General features: G+C 35.3%; 1 protein-coding gene across 1 annotated transcript in view; it reads left to right on the forward strand.

Annotated features, from left to right (window-relative positions):
- The window catches only part of CSMD1 (CUB and Sushi multiple domains 1), a 1,273,929-nt gene that overhangs the window by 1,074,700 nt on the left and 177,106 nt on the right, over positions 1-22,123 (forward strand). The window contains exons 37-38 of the mRNA XM_075708500.1: positions 6,240-6,344; positions 16,981-17,099. Of these exons, the coding sequence (XP_075564615.1) occupies positions 6,240-6,344; positions 16,981-17,099 (224 nt within the window). The remainder of the gene's footprint in view (positions 1-6,239; positions 6,345-16,980; positions 17,100-22,123) is intronic.

The following is a 22,123-nucleotide window of genomic DNA, read 5'->3' on the forward strand; positions in this document are numbered from 1 at the left end:
GTGGGGTGGGGTGAGAAGCAGAAAAGGCCTTGACTCTGTGTAAGCACTGCTCAGCAGTAACTAAAACGTCCCTGTGTTATCAACACTGTTTTGGTCACAAATCCAAAACATGGCACCATGCCAGCTATTATGAAGAAATGTAGCTCTATCCCAGCCAGAACCGGTACAAAAGGCTATAACATTTTATATTAAAGACTAGTAACTATGCTGTATATTAAATTGGAAATAAGGAAGAAAGAAATTTTGAAATGTAATCTGTTTTTGACAAGTGAAATATGTAGCAAATATATTGGACACATTGGATAAAGAACTGATGAAATGATCCATTTAACTATATTTCATTTAACAATAGTCAAGACTCAAAACATTTTATTATTCTGTACCAAAATTGTGTCATCTTGCTTTAGCTTAAAAGTCTTCCTAATTTCTAGGGAAACTGAAAAAGACAGTTTTTTGTATTGGAAGTATTTCACTGGAGATAGAGTAGCACAGCTTTATTGTGGATTTATCTCTTTTGTATAATGAATGTCAGACTTAAAATGAAGAATTATTTTGTGTATGGGAAAGGCCTAATGAAGAATATTTAAACATGACATGAAATCTGGTGTTCTCAAAACTGAACCAGTAATGTGACATTGAAACTAAATTCCAGGCATAATTTCATAAGTGGTAAAATTCAGCATTTCTCTCTTAGTAAATCTTGTACGATACCATTGTCTTCTGATTCACTCTCTCTGAATTCACCTGTCTTCTAAATAAGCACTCAGGATGCACAGATGTACAGCTAATCACTAAGAACTTACTAAACTGTGCTGCTAAACTATGTCACAGAGTTGATTGGGAAAGGTGAGTTCACTGGAGTCTTTTTCTTAAGGAAAACTTTACGAAGATAGATAACTATACCATTTCCTTGTGTCAGGGCACAGCAGGGGCCAGCTGCTCCCTGGGGTCGGGGTGCCAGGAGCAGCAGGGGATCTCTGGGGTGGCAGGGCAGGGCCTGGCAGCCAGGGCCTGTCCCACTGCTCCGGCCAAGAGCAGGGCAGCGGGGGGCATCAGGGCAACCCCAGTCCCTGGCATTAGGCATCTCTCTGGGGGACCAGGACAGGCTAAGATTCGGCTGGGATGTGGGTCCATGGGTGGGCCCAGCTCAGTGGGACCCATGGCTGGGCAGGGCAGAGCTGTGGGGAGCTGGAGGCTGGCCCTGCTGTGGCACCGCTGGGGCAGGAGCTGACGACCTTGGGCTGAAATGGGGTCCTGGGTCATGGGCAGGGTGGGGGCCTGCCCCAGGGGCTGGGCAGGGCCAGTAAGGGCTGTCTGCTAGAGCAGTCTTTGCCCTTACATATTGTCTTATCCTTTTTGGATTAATCCTGAGGGTCATCTTTTATCAGTGAATGGCAGAAATATCAGGGCATTTTTCTTCTTTGTATGCTATAGTAATACTTGTGATGCGAGGATGCTATTTTAGGGGGAACTGATAGGGGCTTCATAAGCAAAGTTGTATCAAAAATCCTAAGACCATGTGTTAACAGACATAAAGGTGTCTTGTGCTGCTGTCTTCCTGGTGACGGAATAAATGAAGTTTTGTACAGCCATCTTGGAAAGAAGCTGCTGTGGATAGGACCAATAGGTTGAATGCCAAGAGGGATTCTCTCCAAGCGTGCTCTTATGGCACGTGATGGAATAGTGAACCTTTTAGTTTCCTGTGCCTAATATTGACAGGTGATGCCTTTTGATGGGACAACTGATTCTTTTTAAGACCAAACTTTCCAGATGACAATAGGCAGTGTTGAGAGACATTCAGAGTAATTGGAAAACTACGAATTATTTTTGCTTTCAATATTATTCATTCATCAAAGTAGTGCTCATGGCTCATGAGGAAATAAAAATAACATTGCCTTTAAAAGACAACCGTCAAAATAATTTCTCAGTCTTTTACAACAGTTGCTGTACCATTTACAGAATATATGTAGGTATAGCAGGGTTTTGATTAACGAATGAAGCTTAGTTGCCTTAACAAATGGTTGAATGAAACAGGATCATTAATGAGAGACAGAGTTAATTCTTTTCCTATTATTACTGATCAATTTTACGATGAGTAGACATGTTTCCAAGTTTACATAATAAAGTTATATCTGGAATATTTTAATAAAATTTAGCGACTGTTTACACAGATCGACTCTTAATTCTCTGAGTTAGGAAGGTCACAGTTTTTAAAAACAGGATAGAATTTTACTTGCTATCTTCAGAAGGAAAAAAAAAAAAAAGAAACACCATAACTGGAATTGATTTTTCTCCTGCAGAGGAACTATACTACATTTTTATTTGGAAAAGTAATTTAAGTTCCCTGTTACTCAATAGCCATCCTGCTTCCCAAAAGGAGGTAAATTTATTTAAAAATATGATGTTAAAGAAAAAAAGAGTTTCATTAAATGATAATCAGTTTATATGCATGTTAATTTTGCCAAGTGTCTGATCTTCCATGCTTGTCCTTAACAGCTGTAGTCTCATATTATCCGCTTCCTCAAACCAATGTGTGCATGTTCCTTCCAAGAATATTTTTCTCTTCTAAAGCATGCATTTGTTATAAGACTACAAAATTGTCTAACTGAATTTAGAGATACTCTGTTCTTATAGCTCAGTAATGGCAGTTCCTACATGAAGCCTGTCCATTAAGCCAAAAATGCAAAAAGACTTCTAAAACTTAGATAACTGTCAGGCATCCCATGTGTATTTGTAAATATGCTGCGCTGCCAATTGTGTCACAGAATGCAATTATAAGAAAGTGGAAATTCTTTGGATGAAAGGACAGAAAGGCTTTCATCAATAGGCCAAAGTGAAGTCTGTTCTGGACTTCTTAGTGAAGGTTACTGACATAGTAGCTTATTGATAGGATATTCTTGACAAACATGTTGCTTTTTCCTGAGAGTATTAAGTATGAACTTAATTGACAGGTCATTATACTTAATACACAAAAATTAACAAAAACATGGAAACAAGCCAAAAAAGTGTCAGTATTTTAGAATTGCTAGTTTGGGACTGGTGCTACACTTGACTGTGGTATATTAAAACTAAAAAAAAAAGAGACTAAATATAGCTACAGCTCCATCTAAAATTGGAAATGCAGATAACACCTGGCATTCTTTTAGATATGTATATATGCTTAAATATGCATATATATATGTGTATAGATATATACAGAGAGAGTATACAAATACAGTAGTCATTGAGGTTGACATCTGGAGAATCTGCTCTTATGATGACAGTTAAATTTAGAAAGAAATTAGATAAGAATGTGATCCATGCTCTATGTCTGTGCTAACCCAAGAAATGCCTAAGATGACCATTAATCTCCATTCTTGGTCTAGAAATTTCTTAGATACCTAGACAGCCTTTCACACACACAGCGTAGTGTTCATCTCTGGAATGAGATACATTGCTCTTGGTTGTCATAGCTAACACTTGAAAGGGATAGTGGACATAATTTTCTACAATAATATCAGAATTAAACAGTAATTTAAGTAGAAAATTTGTCTTCATTCCCTTGTAAGCCTTTAGGAAGGCAAACATGCACTTAACTGCCTCCTAGGAGAGTTCCCTGTTTTCCATATTATAGATTCTCAATCAAGAGGTTCAAAAGTCAATCAGACTCCAGTATCCTAACATGGTATCCATCTACATGAGTGTTAGATGTCTACTACCATGGAGATATCTACATCTAAGCTATTATTCACAGAATCTGCTCCTGCCCTTTAAGTACTGTTTCTCTCTATTGACGATAAAGGAAGTGCAAAGCAACTAGGACACTCTTGATACTACATCTGGTCACCACAGTAAAACATATCTTCCATGCTTCATATACCCAGTCCCAGAAGAAGCAGATGTTGGCAAGTGATCAATAAAATAACAGTTAGATCATAGAATCACAGAAGCATAGAACAGCCCAGGTTGGAAGGGACCTCAAAAGATCATCTAGTCCAACATTTTGTGGGAAAGGGAGCCTAGATGAGATTGTCCAGCACTCTGTCCAATAACATCTTGAAAACCTCCAGTGATGGGGACTCTACCACATCCCTGGGGAGGTTGTTCCAGTGACTGATTGTTCTCCCTGTAAAAAAATTCTTTCTAATGTTGAGATGAAATCTCTCCCAGTGCCAGTTGGAGCTGTTGCCCCTTGTCTTCTCCTTGTGGCTCCCTGCGAAGAGAGATCCTCCATCCTCTTTGTCACTGCCCTTTAAGTACTGGGAATACTGTGATGAGGTCCCCCTCTGAGCCTTCTCTTCTCCAGGGAGAAGAGACCTAACTCCTTCAGATTTTCCAAATAGGGCAGGTTCTCCAGCCCTTTGATCATCCTCATGGCCCTCCTTTGGACCCTCTCCAGTCTGTCCATGTCTGTCTTGAATTGTGGGGAACAAAACCGGACACAGTACTCTAGGTGCAACCTGACAAGCGCTGAGTAGAGTGGGATGACCACTGCTAGTAATGCCCCTCTGGATACAGCCCAGGAACCTATTTGCCTTCATTGCTGCAGCGGTTCACTGCTGACACATGTTCAGCCTGTTGTCTGCTGGGATCCCCAGGTCCCTTTCAGCAAGGCTGCTCCCTCGCCACACAGATCCTAGACTGTACTGCGCTCTGGTTCTTCTGACCCAGCTGCAGGACTTTGTACTGGTCTTTGTTAAACTTCATACTGTTCTTGCTAGTCCACTCTTCCAGCCAGTCCAGGTCTCTCACCACCCAGTTTAGTCATCAGCAAACTTGGTGAAGGTGCTTTCAATTCCATCATCCAGATCTTTTAGGAAGATGCTGAAACAACGTGGGGACCAGTATTGATCCCTGTGGAGCCTCACTTATGACAGGCTGCCAGTCTGAACTATGCTGTTATAAGAATTACAAAAAGTAGCCTCATTTGTTTCTCACAATACAATAGGATATAATTTCTCATCTTATTGAATATCACCCTCTAAGGAAGTAAAAGACTTGTGTTAATCATTAGCAGATCCTACGAAGGAACAGAACTGCCAAAGAGCAATTTTGTTCAATGAAGAATATAACCATTCTGAGTGAACATCCTCATTCTTACAGAGCAGACACCTTAAACATTCTTAAATGTATTTCAAATTCCGTATGGATACTGTGAAAAGTCCTCCCTCCAGGAAGATGTTTCACTATTTTCTGTATTACACACTAAGTATTGTGTGATGTGAATGCTCTGTACTGTCTGTGAATTTCCATACTTGGAGCTTCCATATCAGACAGCAAAACCTTCCTTAAAGGCCAACTTGTCATCTTTTAGCTCCTCACCATTTATATCAAGATTTTCCTTAATACAGTTTTAGATTTAAAAGTATTTACCATTTCCTAGTTTAGACTGTAGACTTATAAAGATAATTCTTTCCAGGGTTTCTTTTTAAGCCTAAGTTTCAAGTTCATACCTAGGCTGCTCACAGTTAATATAGAAACAGCAAATACCCCACAGGAAATGAAAATATTTCTTGTGCAACCACCATTGAAGTTCATTAGCTACTTGATACTGTCTTTGATGGTAATCATAGAAAATGATGTAATTTTTAGCCTCAGTAGACGTTCGAGCTTTACACTGTAGAATGTGAGTTACATAGGTCATGTGGTAACAAAGAAAATGCTGTGTCAGACTTAGCAATGCTAGTGGCAAAGAATGTGTCCAGGGTTAGCGATAAGCTTGTTGTATAGTCATTTGAATTAGATGAAGCTAGTATGTCTTTTTTTTTTTTAACGTGTTGCATTGCTTCTTCATTTCCTGTCATACCCTCAGAATTAGGATAAGTGGTTGAAATATTATTGTGGGAAGGTGTGGAGGAGACACAGAAAAATCTGGACTGCTCTGTTCTGTACTGCAGGTTTTTTATACATGTGGAAAAAAATCAAATGGCACTTGAGCTTCATCTCAACATCAAGTCCTTTACTTATGTGAATTTTTTTTTTTGTTTATACTTCTTTTTTCTATCCAAGTCAATAAAGTTTCATCTGAACATGGTGGGATCTCGTCTGATTGTACTTATATAGCCTCTTAGTATCATGACTTGTAATCTAAATTTTCTTGCAGCTTCAGGAGAAAACAAGGCAGAACATAGCAGAATGTTTGACATTTTCATGCACATAATGAGAAGAAAATGTCTGATTCAGTCTTGTTTATGTCTTTTCAATATAAACTCTGATATATCAGCATGCTGCAGCTTATTTCATAACTTTTATTTTTCTAGGTACAACTGTGCCAGCACTGTTGAATAGCACGTCCAATCAACTTTACCTGCATTTTCACTCTGACATTAGTGTGGCAGCGGCTGGTTTTCACCTGGAATACAAAAGTAAGAGTGCTTGCTTTTTGAAATTTTCTCAGGAAAAAGCATGCGTACGGGAAGAGAAAGAGAGAGTTTATAGACTCCTTTTGTCGTTTTGGTTTGGTTCTTTTTTTTTTTTTTCCCCCTTCCCTGACTACCAAAATCTAGTCAGCATGAACCTGGTATAAGAGTTATCTATGAGACTGAAATTTTTAATGAAGCAACATTAGAAATTGCTGAAAACCAGCTTTCACAAATTAGCAGCATATAACAAATCAACCTGGCAATTCAGAACATTTTAACAATGCAGGGTTTAAATATGCTGTAGGGATTTTTTCAACTTATTTCAGCTTAATTCTGAAATTTGGATAACAAAAAAAAAAAGTAAGAGATAGTTTCACTGCTTGGAAATAGATAAAACCTGAACAGATAACACATCTTTTCCTTTTTATACATGTATACATTTATTCCTTGCTGTTCTTTCCTTTCCTTCAAATTCTTTTCGCTCAACAAATTGCTGTAATTGCAAAAAAAACAACATTATAATCCCAGAGCTACAAGAAAACTCTGCAGTTATCTTGGTAAGCCTGGTGGTATGAGCAGAATAACCTAAGAAGGTTAATGGCAAATTCTGCAATATATCAACTTTTTATATATTTTGTGAGCAGCTTGGTTCTAAAATACGAAGGTTTGGTGTTATAATCATCAATGTATTACCTCACATAATCATATTTAATTCAAACATGCATGTTTGTATTATTACCTCTCTCAAAAACTCTAAATACTATAGAATATAGTAAATTCAACACATGTGCTTGCATAGTATTTCTTTTAACTGGAAATAGTTATTGCTAAGAATATTTTAGTCTTTAAAAAAATAATGTGATGACAAGTTAACAGTCTCATGAATGCTTTGATGAAGGTCACAAAGTAAATCCTCTTTAATTTTTGAATGTGAATGTGCTCTATTTTCTTACAAAGGGCATTCAAGAATTTTCTTGAAAATGGAGTTCAGTTTTGTATTACATGCATTCCAATATTAATGTCTAAAAATGTTAATATTGTTATTCATCTTTCTAAGAAGTACACATAAGTAAATAAAGACATGGATGATCTTTAATAAACTCTATTTAGGACTGAGATTAAAAACTGTATAAAATATAAACGTGTACAGAATTTTGAAAAAAACAGATTTGCAGCTCATAATGGGTATTTTAAAGTAAACATAATCCACAAGATAGTTTTATGTTTTCATTTAGTTTCCTGTTTATTTCAAGCATTTATATGCAAGCATGTTGTAGGTTTTTTTAATACAACCATTCTAATGGTGATGTAGAGTGAGAATATGACTATTACTTCTGCAATAATTTTTTCAGAATCTACTATTTTGACAAAGGTCTCTTTTTTTCTCTGGGGAACACTCCTCCCCAGTTGGTCAGCCTGTTTGCCTGCCCAAGCCTTTCTCGTTAACCTGCAGTGATAGTATAATTTCATATGAAGTGCAAAGAAGTACAAATTGATTCTAGGAAGCTGCTGTAAAATGAACATTTTGAAATCCAATTTTTATCTTTTACCATATCAGTTTTATTATCCCTGTGAGTCCTGAAAGAAATGTATTCTGTTAACAAGTAAAAAGTGTTTGGGAGCATGCAAGGTCTCTTGGATTTATGCTTTTGTTTGTCTCCTAATTGCCAGTCCCACAACTGTGCTCTGTTAAAGCATCTATTGACTTCAGTGGTTCCAATATTTCAATGCCAGGGTTTTTCAGAAGTGCAACTCAGTACAGGTCAAGGTAGCAACATTCAGCATTCAGAGCTTAGTTAACTATTCTGTTGATAGTCTGGCAGGAAAGAATAATTTCCTTTCTTACATGGCTATATGGTCTCTGCAGGGCTAGCAGGAGTACAGTACATCTGTGTGTGTCTCTGAATACAGAAAGTGAGCAAATCCCCACAGCAAGAATTTACTGGTTTGTATTGAGCAGTCACCTTTTTAGATCAAGAAAGAATCAGAGAAGGAAATACTTTTCCATGTAACAAGATGCAGATATTGCTAGTGTTTGATTATGAATTCTGAAGCCTGTGATCATTTGGTCACCTACTGTTTGAAGCAGCATTGGAAAAACAAAAACCTTTGGTTCAGAAGTCAGTCTAAAATTTGGGATAAAAATGTCCTTATGTTGAGGGGTTGTCTTACTAAAGCAAGAACAAAAATGTTTGATGTCTGGGAAAAAGCATTCAATGTGAAATGTTATGTTAGAACATCAGGTACTTTTGATAAAAGCAAAGGAAAAGGAGGGTTAGATTCATAGTCTTTCTAAATAAAATGCTTTGCAGCTATAGTACAAGAGGCCTCAGTTCCATTCTTTCATCTTCTTGCAGAAATTTGAACATCTCAGTAGTCACAGTGGGGGTCCTTAATACCTACTTTTAAGGCTGTTCTACTGAATAAGACTAACTAAGCAGCTGTAGCAGGATTTGTATCACCATTCTAATTATCAGAAAAAATGGTCAATCATTCAAGATCAGCTTATATTTAAACATTTTGTAAAAAGTCATAGAGCACTAAGATCAGATGTATAAAGAATACACCACTTTTGTGAGACCAGAGAGCTATGTTTAATGTGTTTGTTTAGAGGACAGAGCTGGACTTGCATATATGTAGGATGTAGACAATTGGTCATGATAAGGTGGTGTACATGGTTTTCAGTTCTTGTTCAAATATGTGTTTTAAAAGTTTATAGAATGGAATTATAGAAGAGTGCTTAGGAGTTTGTCTCCTTTGCTGAAATTCTCTGTGTACCTCTGTGATAAGGATATTCGTCTGAGTAGCAGCAATGTGGGTTTAAACCATTGCAGGTAACAAAGACCATCTCTCTTACTTTTCATAAGTTGTCAGTAGCTGCTTTGCAGGAATCCACTCTGTTGTCTTCTTTCAGTTTGTCTTCACTGAGGACAGAGGAAAAGCAATGGATTCTGGACCCTGCAGTAAGAAAGGGCTCCTTTCCCGTTCATCAATTCTGCTTTTTATAGCGCTTCTCTTTTATTTTATGTAGTCACAACAAAAGAAAATTCAGTGATGTATGGAAAAAAATAGTATTTCAAAGATTTCCAGAAAGATTTATATAACATCCCTTTCATTTCCTGGTCAGAAGGCAAGCTGAGGGGACACACTAGTTTAGAGACAGGAAGAGAGAGCACAAAATTGGTGGGAAATATTGTCAATAAGTAAGAGTTAGTATCAGTATAGTTTCATATAAAAAAGAAACAGAATTATGCCAGTTTATATGATCTGAAAATCTGTCCTTTAGTTTTGAAAAAGAAAAGAAAAAAAAAAAGAGAATAATATAATCATGCAAGCAAACCAGAATTAATAGGTACTTACATATTTTAAAAATCTCCAGCATAGCACTTCAGCAATGTAGATGCAGAAGATTACTTATTTAATGGTGTTTTACCTATGGATAGACAGAAAGTTCATAGAGAAGAAGGACTCCAAAAAATAAATTTTAGCTAGTCTTCAGACAACTAAAATTGGTGGGCACACATTTTATTTCATTTTCAACTAGGTAATTTTTTTCTTCTTTAAAGTATTTTTCTATAGAAATTTGGTGGGTCTTCTGTGGCCCTGATTAAAATTTAATAATGGTTTTACTGGAAGTATTTAATTTATAGATATACTTATTTTAGTATTTGAGTAATGCTTTTATGAATCCAAATGCAATTCTGTGTAGTTCCTGCTCTTTTGTGGAAGGGAAATGGCTTTGTTTATTAAGTTGTTTTCCTGAGCTAACAATTGCTGTCAGTCAAAACTAACAATAAAAATTTACAGTTGTTCTGATTTTTCATTGTATTTCAGGGAAATCCACAGAGATCATATCTTAATTTTATTTTCCAGAACAATAAACCAACATACCAAACTTCATAGCTACCTACATCCCTCACGGTATACAGTCTTAGAGTTCTTTTCTCCTCCTACATGTACATAGTTCCTAGTTAGCATTAATTGAAATTATATGTATGCAACAGAGGACACTGGATCATTTAATATGCTTTTAGATGGAAGTATTCTGGAAAGAGAAGAAGCTATCTGTCTTTGAAATTGAGAAAGCTGTAATGATTTTCATAAGATGAAAATTTGGCAAATCCTCTTTTCACATTTCACATGGTATTTTAATATCATTTCTTCTCTAGTAAGAAGACCTTTAGGAATTACAGTGAAGACAATTAGCTTTCCAACTATAGAGATTACCAGAAAAATGCCAATTCACAATAAGAAGCTGCTGATTGCATCAAGTCCAAATAACTTCAGATCTTGCATCAGCAGGCTACAACAGGGGTAGAAAAGACCTAGTAATGTTTCATCTAGCCTTATCTTCTGCATACATTTCAAATAAGAGTAGTAGGTAGAACTACTCTAAACTAAACATTCTGGAATCCTGCAGACCGCTGATGTCATTATATGAAAAAAGTTTTCATAATGACATTAGGAAATGAGGACCACTTAGGAACACTCCCTTCATCCCAGAAGAAATTCCAAGGCAAGGAGCAACAGAGGAGAGTATCCTTAAGTTACTACTAAATTATTTATCTAGAATAGAAATTATTTCTCTAGAATGGAAATTGTACATCACCTTAGTATTCTAGAATAAATAGATGAGATTTTCGACTTAAAAAGATATTTTCACCAGTGTAAACGTTATAAGCATGCCTGGGTTTAGATCAGTATGTTAGGGAAAACAGCTTTATTTCAGTAAAATATATTTAGTTTGCTATCATTTGATCACATATCTTATATTCCACACTGTATATTGCTGTTTTAAAGTAACTTTATAGAACTTCAGAAAAACTTTATAAAAGCTTCAGTCATTGATAACAGTTTATTTTAATCCTAAATATTTCAAAATAATTTAAATCACTGAATAAATATTGTTTTATTTCTTGAACCTTTGTCTTTTAGCAACGTGTCTTTCTCTTGCCCTTTCCATTTGTGGGTTCTTTCTATGCATGTCTTTATTTTCATGGAAAGGATCTGGGCAGTCTGCTATTGCAAACCTAAGTTCATGTCTAACTCAGGCAGTACACGTTCCCCTTGTAGCCTTCAAAAACATACAAGTCTTCTGGTGAATAATACAATTTTGTCATTTACTTTAGGATGTTTTTGTTTCAGGCATCAAGAATGTAGCTATGAGCTGATTGTCCAGGTTGAGTGGTCATACTCAATTTGTATGCTACAGTCAAATTGGTGACTTAGATGGGGTTATTTCCTTTGTTTCTTTGGGTTTTGTGTTTTGTTCTGGTGTTTTTTGTTTTTGTTTTGTTTTTTTTTTAAGTCATATACACAAACTCACCCAAATTAAAAGAAATAATTGGCCAGTGCCTTAGAAAAATTTCATTCTAGTCATAACTTAATTGTAAATATTTTTGAGAGCCACTGTGTGGCATTGTTTCTTGTTATTTCAGAAGGGTTGTAGGTGTTAAACTGGTTGCAGTAACCTATGATGAGAAACAAACCAGTAAAAATATACAACAGGTAACAGTCGAAAAGACAGGAATTAATCATTTAAACTAATCCTTCATATGCATGTTTCTGCCCACCCCCCCCCCAACCTGTGGTAGAATAAATAACATAATTATTTTCACAGCCACCAGCAAGTCCAATCAAAAAGTGTTTTGTTGCATTTCTGATATGTACAACAGTAGGAAGAATAAATATTCCTGCTATTTGATTGAGTTCCTTTTAACCTTAATGAACAAAGGATACAACTATCCAAACAGTGTGATTTAGAAATGTGCCTATTTAATTCAATTGCATTTGTGGGCACTGATGTTTCAAGCTTGGTCTTAAAATCTCATTTATTAATTCAATAGTAGTTTCAATATTTTTTTTAATACCCAAACAAATTAAAAAAAACAGTCTGCAAACAATGAGTGTTTTCTCATACAGCATACTGCTTGAACCTCTCAGTTGAAGTCAGGTTTGTTTTAGTAAGAACTGAATATATGATGAATGTAGACATGTAGGTTTAGGCCACAAATGTCTATATGTGTCAATATATCCAAATGTAGTGATTAGAATTAAAATATTTCAGTAAAAATCATGGTTTATGCAATCAGTATTTTAATAATGTCATCTAGCGTTACCACCTTGAATTAGGATATATAACAGAATTCAGCATCGTTCTTTTTGTAAGCTTTTGTTTTACTCTTATACCAAGATAATGTAATATGTGTGAGAACATAAGCTTGCTTTTAATTACTGTCCTTTTCTCAAGCTTCTCTGTTGCATATTTTCAAGTTCTAAAGGTTCTCAGGAGCTGAAATAAAGGATTCACTGGTAAGGTGACTGAAGAACAATGACTATCTTTTGTAGTACTTCTCTATCATAAAGATCTCTAATAAATTTAAAGAAAAAATGAGATTAGCAGACAAGAAAATATATTCATCTAAGTAGCATATTGGTTTTTGTAGGTTCAGATGAAGATCTTTCACACAATTTGATCTTTAATGTGGCTTTTCAGTGCAGCAATCTTTTCATTTTTCCCTGTATTAAAGCAGGTGTGAATCATAAATGTGCCATTTTTAATTTATCAGGTCCTGATCCTATCAGTATGTCTATACAACTTACTAGCTGTTGACATGTATCTGACCCCTCTTCCAGTAATTCATTGAGATAAATGCATTTTCTAGGCTGGTGTCTGAAGCATTCCGTTTTGGAAGGTATGGCTTGGCATTTGATATACACCATCATCAAAATGGAAAGAACAATTTAGTCCAGCTTGATGTTTGTAATATAATAAAGAACAGTACATTTCAGTAGGGGTGGGAGGAAGGAATTAAAAAAATAAAGTCTGATGACTTTTGGTCAAGCTGTCAAGAAATTCTTGTGTTGTTCAGTTTGCAGCTTTCTGAAATGGACACTAATGGGCATTCACGTTGTCAGATATGCCAGCAAGGATTTTCTTTCTGCCAGCAATGGCAGTGATGTTTGGACAGAATTTGAGGTAATTGTAGGCATGTATATAATTATGGAAGTGAGGCATATTTGTCTTATGCCACAGCACAGCCAAGAAAGTATTTAGCAGGCAGTAAGTGGAATAAGGTCAGGGAGAGGGTTATCATTCTTGACATTGATGTGTTCTCTCTTGTACTGCCTGGCAGAAGCTGAGCTCTGAAGAGCATGCACTAAGCAATCCTTGTCCTTTTTTGATTGCTTGGAGTTGACATTTAACATGTTTTCCCTTTATTACTGACACATACAATCTAGTTTAGCGTATTTCAGAGTCTCTGAATATTTAAGTTCTTTAGTTTGTTCCTGGATACCAGAAATTGTTTGCTTTCTCTCAAGCATTCTTTAGGTTTTTGGACCAGTTTTAACTAAACTAGTTCTAACTAAACTAGGCTAGTATTATGTAATGATTAGAATGATGAGGGTGAGGATAATATTTGACTCTGTTTCCAACTTTCTCTTTGCTTTTGGGAAGGTAAAATTGCTTCTTAATGTCAGGTATATCAAATAAAGTCAATTATGAGTGGGTTTTGCATAGTGTTTTTTGATATTCTGATAGAATATCCTATATTCTATGTTGTATCATCAGACCAAAGTAGTATATACAAAGTATAAGCTGCTGGCAGAAAGGAAAAGTTTTTACCAGATTATTAGAATCTGTTAAAGATAAAATATGTAGTGTAATACTGTATCTAACAGTTGCACAGAAAATTTCTTTGAAGGTTTTCTTTTGATCATAGTCTATTTAAATTCTGTATGCTATTTAACTAACGATAGAAAGAGCTATATTACAAGCACATTATTAGTGCAGTCACTATTATAAAAAGTTATAAAACTGTTTCTGTGACTCGGAAAAATCTGCAAAAGTGACTTCATTCATACAGATCTAAGACTGGAGTCCTGTAACTCTCAACACATGGGAACGCTGAAAATACAAACACATGGGAATGCCAAAATACAAATTTCTTGGAGACAGGAAGTGAACCTCAAATTTATATTCACAGAATTCAGCAAGTACATTGCTGTCTATAAGCAATTCAGTCACAACATCTTTGTTAGGTGCTTATTTATTTAATAATGGTGAGTTTAGAGCAGATCTTTTTAAACTTTATTTTCTATTCAAGGGTAAGGGAATGCAGAAGTAAGGCTTGGTTCACTTAATTGTGTCTGAACACTGGATTCTCAAATTAGTAAACAATAGTCTATATACTGTAGTTTGAATTATTGAAATAAGATGTTACCCTTCACTTAACGCTGGATCAAACAGAGAGTTTTTGTGGGTGCAGATCACAGCTATTTAGTACCTATACTCAAAGAAATTTTCCAGACATGGATACATTTATGTGGATACATTTATGGTATTGTGGAATACAGAGTGGTTGACCAAAAAAATGATACTAGGAAACTGCAACAAAACCAAAACCATTGAATTTAATGATGATATCCTCATGCCTATTTGGAACATTACAGTTCCACAAAATGACCGCACATGAAGTCCTTAGTGGCTGCATGAAGTCACTGAAACATCCGTTGAAAGCTGATGGCGTTGGTAGAACACCAAAATTTGTAAAATCTATGGTAGAAGTTGCTGAAAATCTTTAAAGTACTTTAAAATATTTTCCTAAATTATACATTTCAGTACACAAATTAATTACTTAAGGTAGCTTGCAACTATTAAATTATTCTTTATGTGCTAATTAGAAAGTATTTAGTTTAATAACTCTTGCATCAGTTCTTATAAAGACTTCACTTCATACCTTGATAGCTGTCACTCAGCATTAGAATGGCTTACCATTATCATTGTTCATTCCTGAAAAAAGTGAAATGCGGTAAGGCTCAAGGGCACAGGACATAGAAAGAACATACAGGATTATGGAACGTATTTCCAGGAAAGAAAAAAAATGGCTTCGTAATCACAATTTCAGGTGAAAGTATAAAAGCTATTTCAAGCTTATGTGTGCTTCATTAGCAAAAATGTATTTACTTTAACTAAACCTTGAGCTGCAAAAAAGGGGCAAGAAGTGGGTGAAGTGAGAAACATAAAATTCTTATGTCTGTATTTAAAATTTGTAAGGCATTTATATTTGAGTGATGAAAAGTAGATACATAAAAGTTTAGGGCATAAAGTTAAAACCCCGTCTGTATCAAAATGTGCAAACACTATTATCTGAAAGAAAATTGTACTTCTGTAGAAAGACTAAGGTCTCAGTGAATAATATCAGATATTGTTTCATGATGAACCATCTGGAACAACAGACTCCAAAATGTCAGATATCATAGTAAAGCCAAATATCATGTAATTTCTGTACTAAACACTCTGTCAAGTTGCGCTTACTGTCACCAAAGGGGTTAGATTTCATCAGAAGGCAGTGAGAGTTACAGCGTTTAGTCAGGTTTTTTTTCATACAAGTGAACTGAAGGACACAGAGTATCACATTCAAGAAAGTATTTTTGTCTTATTTTTACAGAATATTATGCTAATAAATTATAAAGATCTATTCTTACACATTATGAAAATAATTTCCATTCTGTTCTGGTTTCTACATATTTTCTATCATATTTTAATAAAATAGAGCAGTTACATATTTATGTTTCAATAGTAACTTTCTCTAATAAATGACTTCACAATTAAGATTGTACATTTTAAATTGATTTTTGACTTCAAATAATGTTTTTAATTTTATAAGGGGAATGAAATTCTGTCATCAGATCACAGACTGACAAACTAATTCTGCTGGTCCTTCTGTTTGCAAAGAAAATCTTAAAAGCACAGAATTATTTAATCTAATCAGCAGTTCTCAACTGTCTTGTTCATTTGTAGCATTTTAGCTTAGATAGTAGAGATCGTATTTAATTTTCAGTTGTACTGACTAACCAACTCCTTAGATAAGCACACAAGGAAAAACAAAAGTGATATGCACTTGGCAAAAAACAGAAGCTAGTACTTCAGGTTGCCAAATTTAGGCGAACATACTTGAGAAATTACTAATCATGGAAAGTCTTTGTAAAACTAATCTTCTGTTTGCTAACACATGGCTTCAAAATAGTTAAGAACAGACTGTCCTGTCACACCTATGCAAAGATTTAATTTTGGGTTAAGAGTACTGAATTTCAGATATCTGAACTTCTTTATAGCCAATGGAGTTGTCTAAAGATAAGGAACATTCTTGGCATTTAGCTGCTGTTCCAAAAGGCTCCACCACCTAACCTCAGTAGTTCTGCTCATCTATTGTTGAAAAGAGAGAATATGTATAAAGTGTATTCTCTCTTTCTCTCTCCATTTCTTTCCCAAGGATAAGAGAGAAAAGGGGGGGGGGGGGGGGGGGGGGGAAAGCTGTTTAATATACTAGAATCACCTAACTGGTTGAAGACAATAAAATGGCATAATATGTGATAGCAACATGACACAGTAATTGGTACAGTCACAGTACATAATCTTTGTGTTTCAATCATATAATTTGTATTCTGCAGGGCAGTTCTGAAAACTTCTGTGTTTTACACAAAATTTCAGTTTAATGTTGAAATAAATTTTTAATAAATGTTCTCTTAAAAACCTCAATGCTATGGAAAGAATTCATTAGAGCAGAGAATATCAATGAAGACCTGTTGTCCACTTACCTATGTTTTTTTCAATCTTTGTGTTTACTTTCCTCAGCTGTAGGCCTTGCTGCCTGTCCAGAACCAGTAATTCCTAGCAATGGGATCAAATCAGGAGATAGATATATGGTGAATGATGTTTTGTCATTTCAGTGTGAGCCAGGATATACATTACAGGTATTTTTTTCTTTCTTTCTTTTTGCTTCAAATTATACACTGTGGAATAATTGCAAGAAAATGGCAGTAGGCCGACCCAAAACCTATTTTAGTCAAGAGTCTGTAGTGGGTCCGTAGAGGTGATTTAAGCAGAACCTGTGTGAGTACTCCCACATTATAAAGCTATGAATGTGTAGCATGTCTGGCCATCAGCAAACCCAGGCTGGCAAATCTTGTCTTAGATTAACATATCATTGAGCAGTAAAAACCATCAAAATGGACAAGGAAATAACATGGTTAAAATGTTTTCTCTAGAAAATGCATTTAGTACTATGCTTATTGAAATTGTACATGTGTTTTTGTATTTTTTGAAGTGGTTCCTCTAGGTGCAATTTTAACCACAGTGGTAGCAATACCTCATGAGATTTCATATTCTGCTCAGAAATTGAGAGTATTTAGTTTCTAAAGCAAATTTTACTCATGCTAAATATACTCTTAAAAATCTTTCAAGGAAAGAAATACTACAAAGTAGTTCACAGATTGGGAATGTTCACTGTTCACACACTGGTTTAGTTTCCCATGGTAGACACTTATTGAGCTGCTGTTTGTAAATGTCACAGCACTATGCAAATCTAAGACTGAAAGCTTTTTTCTTCTCTCATTAATTCCTCTAATTCATTTACATATATTCCACCACTGGTGCGATACATTGAAAACATCTGAATTCAGAATCTTTTGGGTGGTAATAGGTCCCACTCAAGACAATGTAAAAGCATACCACTGTATAAGAGAAAGCAAAGTGTCACAACTTCTGCTCCAGAGAAGGATCAAGTCATGGCTCCCTATCTGATGTTTGCCAATTCAGTGCTCCCTCAGCATATATAGGCTTATTCTTTGGTCTCAGTATTCCTTACCATTCTCCTAAAATTCAGACAGGATTCAGACTGAACATCTTAGCTCTAGGCTAGCTGTGGGAACACCTGCACTTGAAAAGACTCTCTAGGTAATAAGCAATAGGCTTACCTTTTCAGTCATGTATTACAGATAAAAGGTCAAGTCTTTAACCTAATCCAGCTCTTTACATTTATAGCATGACTTGAAACAGTCTGCATCAGAAGCATCCCATACCCATAGCAAAAAAGATTCTGTCATACATGTAACCTACTAATTAGGAAAGATTCAAGACTTGTGCACGATAAAGCCTATTCATCCTGAGCACTCACTGCTCATTTAATGGTTCGAGGATTGCTTACAAGTCAGCTGATGGTTCATATATAAACTACCTAAGTTTTCCTCTCTCCAGCAAAGGCAAATTTAATATTATTTTGAAAATACCCACTGGTTTAAAACCTTTCGTTTTTGGACTTTATTAACTTAATTTTCGCGATTTAATCTTTCCCTTACAGTATCCTTTTTAGGTAGTAGTAATGTCAGTAAGAAAATGAGAGACATACAAGATTTGATATCATTTTTTTATTATGTGATCCCTTCAAAAGGACTGGCTGTCATTAAAGCTTAACTCCCAGGTGGATTCTGATTTCCATTTAAAGACTGCTAATGAACCATTAACTTTTTTCTACTTCAAAGTAGCATTAAACTAAGTATATGATGAAATACCATACTCTACAGGTACATCTATATTGCTATAGCCAAGGAAAAGCTATGGGAACTGAAATTTGACCTTCAGTGCTATTAATTTGTTAGAATGGGGTGCTGGTGAAGTATCACAGTTCAGTAATTATCACAAGGCAGAGACTATTCCTGATAGGCAGTTTGCATCATGACACTTTGTTTTGGAGATGAATTTGGAAGAAAAAAGTTAAGGAGGTAGATACACAAAAGAATGACCTCAAGGCTAGAAAACAAGCCCATGCATTTCCACTAGTATAGATGTAGCTTATATGTTCTTACAGTCCTTTTTTGTACGCATTGAGCTAAATTTATTATTATTAATCCCTAGACTCAGGACATTCTGTTTCAATGCAGAATCTATCTGGAAGTCAGCCTATAATAAACTTGGTTACACAACAATAAATATAATTCTATTTTAAGAATTGTTGGATTAAATCAAAAGTAATCTCCTTTTTGCTTCTTTAAGAACGATTCCTATTTTGAATATTTGTAGAAAAGCTGTGTGGAATTCTTTATGTATTTTTATTCAGTTCCACCCTATGGTGAAAAGATGAGGATCTGATGGTGATGCTGGTAGGGCTGTCATGTAATTACTGTTCATACAATTGCCAGTAGGTGCTTCGCACCTCATTGCCATGATCCAGCCCACTGCTTCTGAGCTGTTAAGTATGAAATATATATAGGTGGACATCTGATTGCTGGGTAAGCCTGTAGCAGTGATCTGATAGAAAAAAGCTAAAAACTTACCCTATACTAACTTTCTTCTGGAGATGGAATAGCATCTAATCCCAATTTATTCCATCTAAAAGCCAGCTGCCTAATCCGAATTGGCTGTTTAGGCTCTTATTGTGACACTAGAGATAAACAGCCACACACTTCCAAGGGCTGATTCATACTAAGATTTTCTGTTAGGACAGGTACCTTACTCTGAAAGTCCATCTGTCTTCACTGATTAGGATATCAAAAGGTTGACATGGTTATCTAACTTTAAACTGCTTAGGTTTGGTGGGGTGACTCCTACTTGTATTGCCCATCATATTGCATCGCATCTGAATTTTGCATATGAAAAAAGGGGATGATTCCATTTTTATGACATGGATTTGAAATAGATAAACCCTCAATATACAGCATCATTGAATTTTCTGTCCGTACTTAAAATAGCACTGCTGAAATATTGAGGTGGGGTGATAATAGCAGAATATGAATACTTCAGAAGCAGTTGGAATGAGTATAGGAAACCTTTTGAAGATACGCATTGTTAGCCCTGTTTTGAATCTATTTTTACTTAGAAAAAAATCAGAAATGTAAGTTCATAAATACAGTATTAGTATAAAACAATCACGTATTTGTGAGGAAGAGATCTGCACATAAGAAACTGATCTGTGTTAATGCTGAAATTTAATACACTGTGTGTATCACTATCACAAAACCACACAACGTCATTTGTCTGTATGCAGGTCTTTTCTGTAGTCCTTGAATATGACTGCACTTTTGGTTTTATACTTACAAGGATTCTATAATGAAATAATTTCTTAAAATTTTGTAGCATATTGTTCCTTAACTGTACTTCTTACCTCTATTTCCATACATATATAAATTTAATTGTAACTGTGGAATCTGACTTATATAAAAACTAGTTTCATTATCTTGTCTAAAGTATAAAACAAAAGACCATCAATATCCAAATTCAATAGAAAAGAGTTTGCATCTTTTCAAAATATTAATGAGGATTTCTATGCTGTATGGACTCTGCTTTAAGAAAGTGCATACACATGTATGTATGCTCAGACAGGACAAGTAAAAATGACTCTAAATTAAAAAGAAATAATAATGAAAATAAGGTTCTACGAGGCACAGTATGTTTGCTATTCAACAAGTATAGATCAGCATAACTGCAGATCTATTCTTTTTTTCACCCTAGCTGTGAATTTACCCTCAGTCTTTAGAGAACATATTCACAGCTAGCAATAACAATCAGGTGTGGATTAGTTTATAATTGAGACTTACCAGAAAAGTCATAGAGCTCAAACTACTACCTGGAGATGCATAAGAAAGGTAATTGCTAGCTGTAGGATTAAGTGTCTCCCCCCAGGAGGGGACTTTAAAAGACTGAAATCAGAGTGTGCTCTTGTTGGGAAGAGGCTTGAAGCCAGAGGAATCATTTCATTTTATTTTTCAAAAGAACTTTTATAGGCCATTTTACTTTTTTTCCTGAGTGTGGTAGTTAAATTATGGCTTCCCTCTGACTCACATCAGAGACATGAAGAGAGAATAAAATAAAACAGGGAATATTGCATTAAGTAAATTATTCAAAACCTCATCCATTTTGCAAGTAACTAAGATGACATAATAAGTGCATGCACATTTTTCCTTTAAAATAAAAAGGTTGCTTTTAAAAAAAAAAGTATTTTATTGAATTGTTATCAATTTGTGGTATTTTTATAAGAAAAAGACTAATTTAAGTTTTCCTAATTTTAATGAAAACTGATTTTCTTTTCCTTCCAAGCCATTTTTTGGAAATGCTCCAGTTTGTCTTTCAGAAGCTGATTGTTTAAATATACTTAACTAAATGATTAATTAAAGTAGTTTTATTCCATACAATTCCATAGAATTCTATATGAACTTTATTCAAGGTAGTGTGTGTAGTGTCTTTTTTGTGAACATACCAAATGATGCGGAAGTAATTTCATCACATTGATTTTCCTTTACTGTAATTTACTTATTCATTTTTCTTATTTTTATGAGAATTTGATTGTTATGGACAAATATTTAAATAATTCTTCATATAATATTGATATAATGTGCTACCTTACTAAATATTAGACTCTTAATACACTTAATAAAAATAAACAGGAGATGTTAAGTGACTTGCCCAAGTTTGTATATCCAAATGATTAAAACAGGAACTAAACCTTACCCTCAGTCCCATGTCTCAATCTTTATATCAAACTCCTTCACTCCTGCCAGCTTATTCAACTTTTACATTCCAACAGCAGAATGCATAACCCAAGTTCCTCAAATGACAGAAATGACCAAAAAACCACTTATTTGCACTACTGTTAAGCTTGAAGTGTTACCAGTGCAAGCAAAGCTGGGAGCATTTTGCAGTTGGTCCTGGGCAGCCACCCTGAAGTATGTGAGAATAGGCTTTGCAGGTCACTTTCAGCTACCACATGATTATTCTTGGTTCCTGTGACGTTCCTTAAAAATATGCTGAGTAAATTAAACGTAACAGCTAAACAAAGAGGCACTTGTGCTTTTATAGCTGTCTGCCACGCTGTTGCGTGTATGCAGTGGGTCATGTTGTTAGGCCATGTGAGAGTTCAAGGCCTGCTGGTAATTGTGGATGACTGTCTTGGCATGGTCCACATCCACACCATCTGTAGCAAGCAGATGTGGAACAAATTCCTCTC

This window comes from Pelecanus crispus, chromosome 3 (genome assembly GCF_030463565.1).
Source record: "Pelecanus crispus isolate bPelCri1 chromosome 3, bPelCri1.pri, whole genome shotgun sequence".
NCBI lineage: Eukaryota > Metazoa > Chordata > Aves > Pelecaniformes > Pelecanidae > Pelecanus > Pelecanus crispus.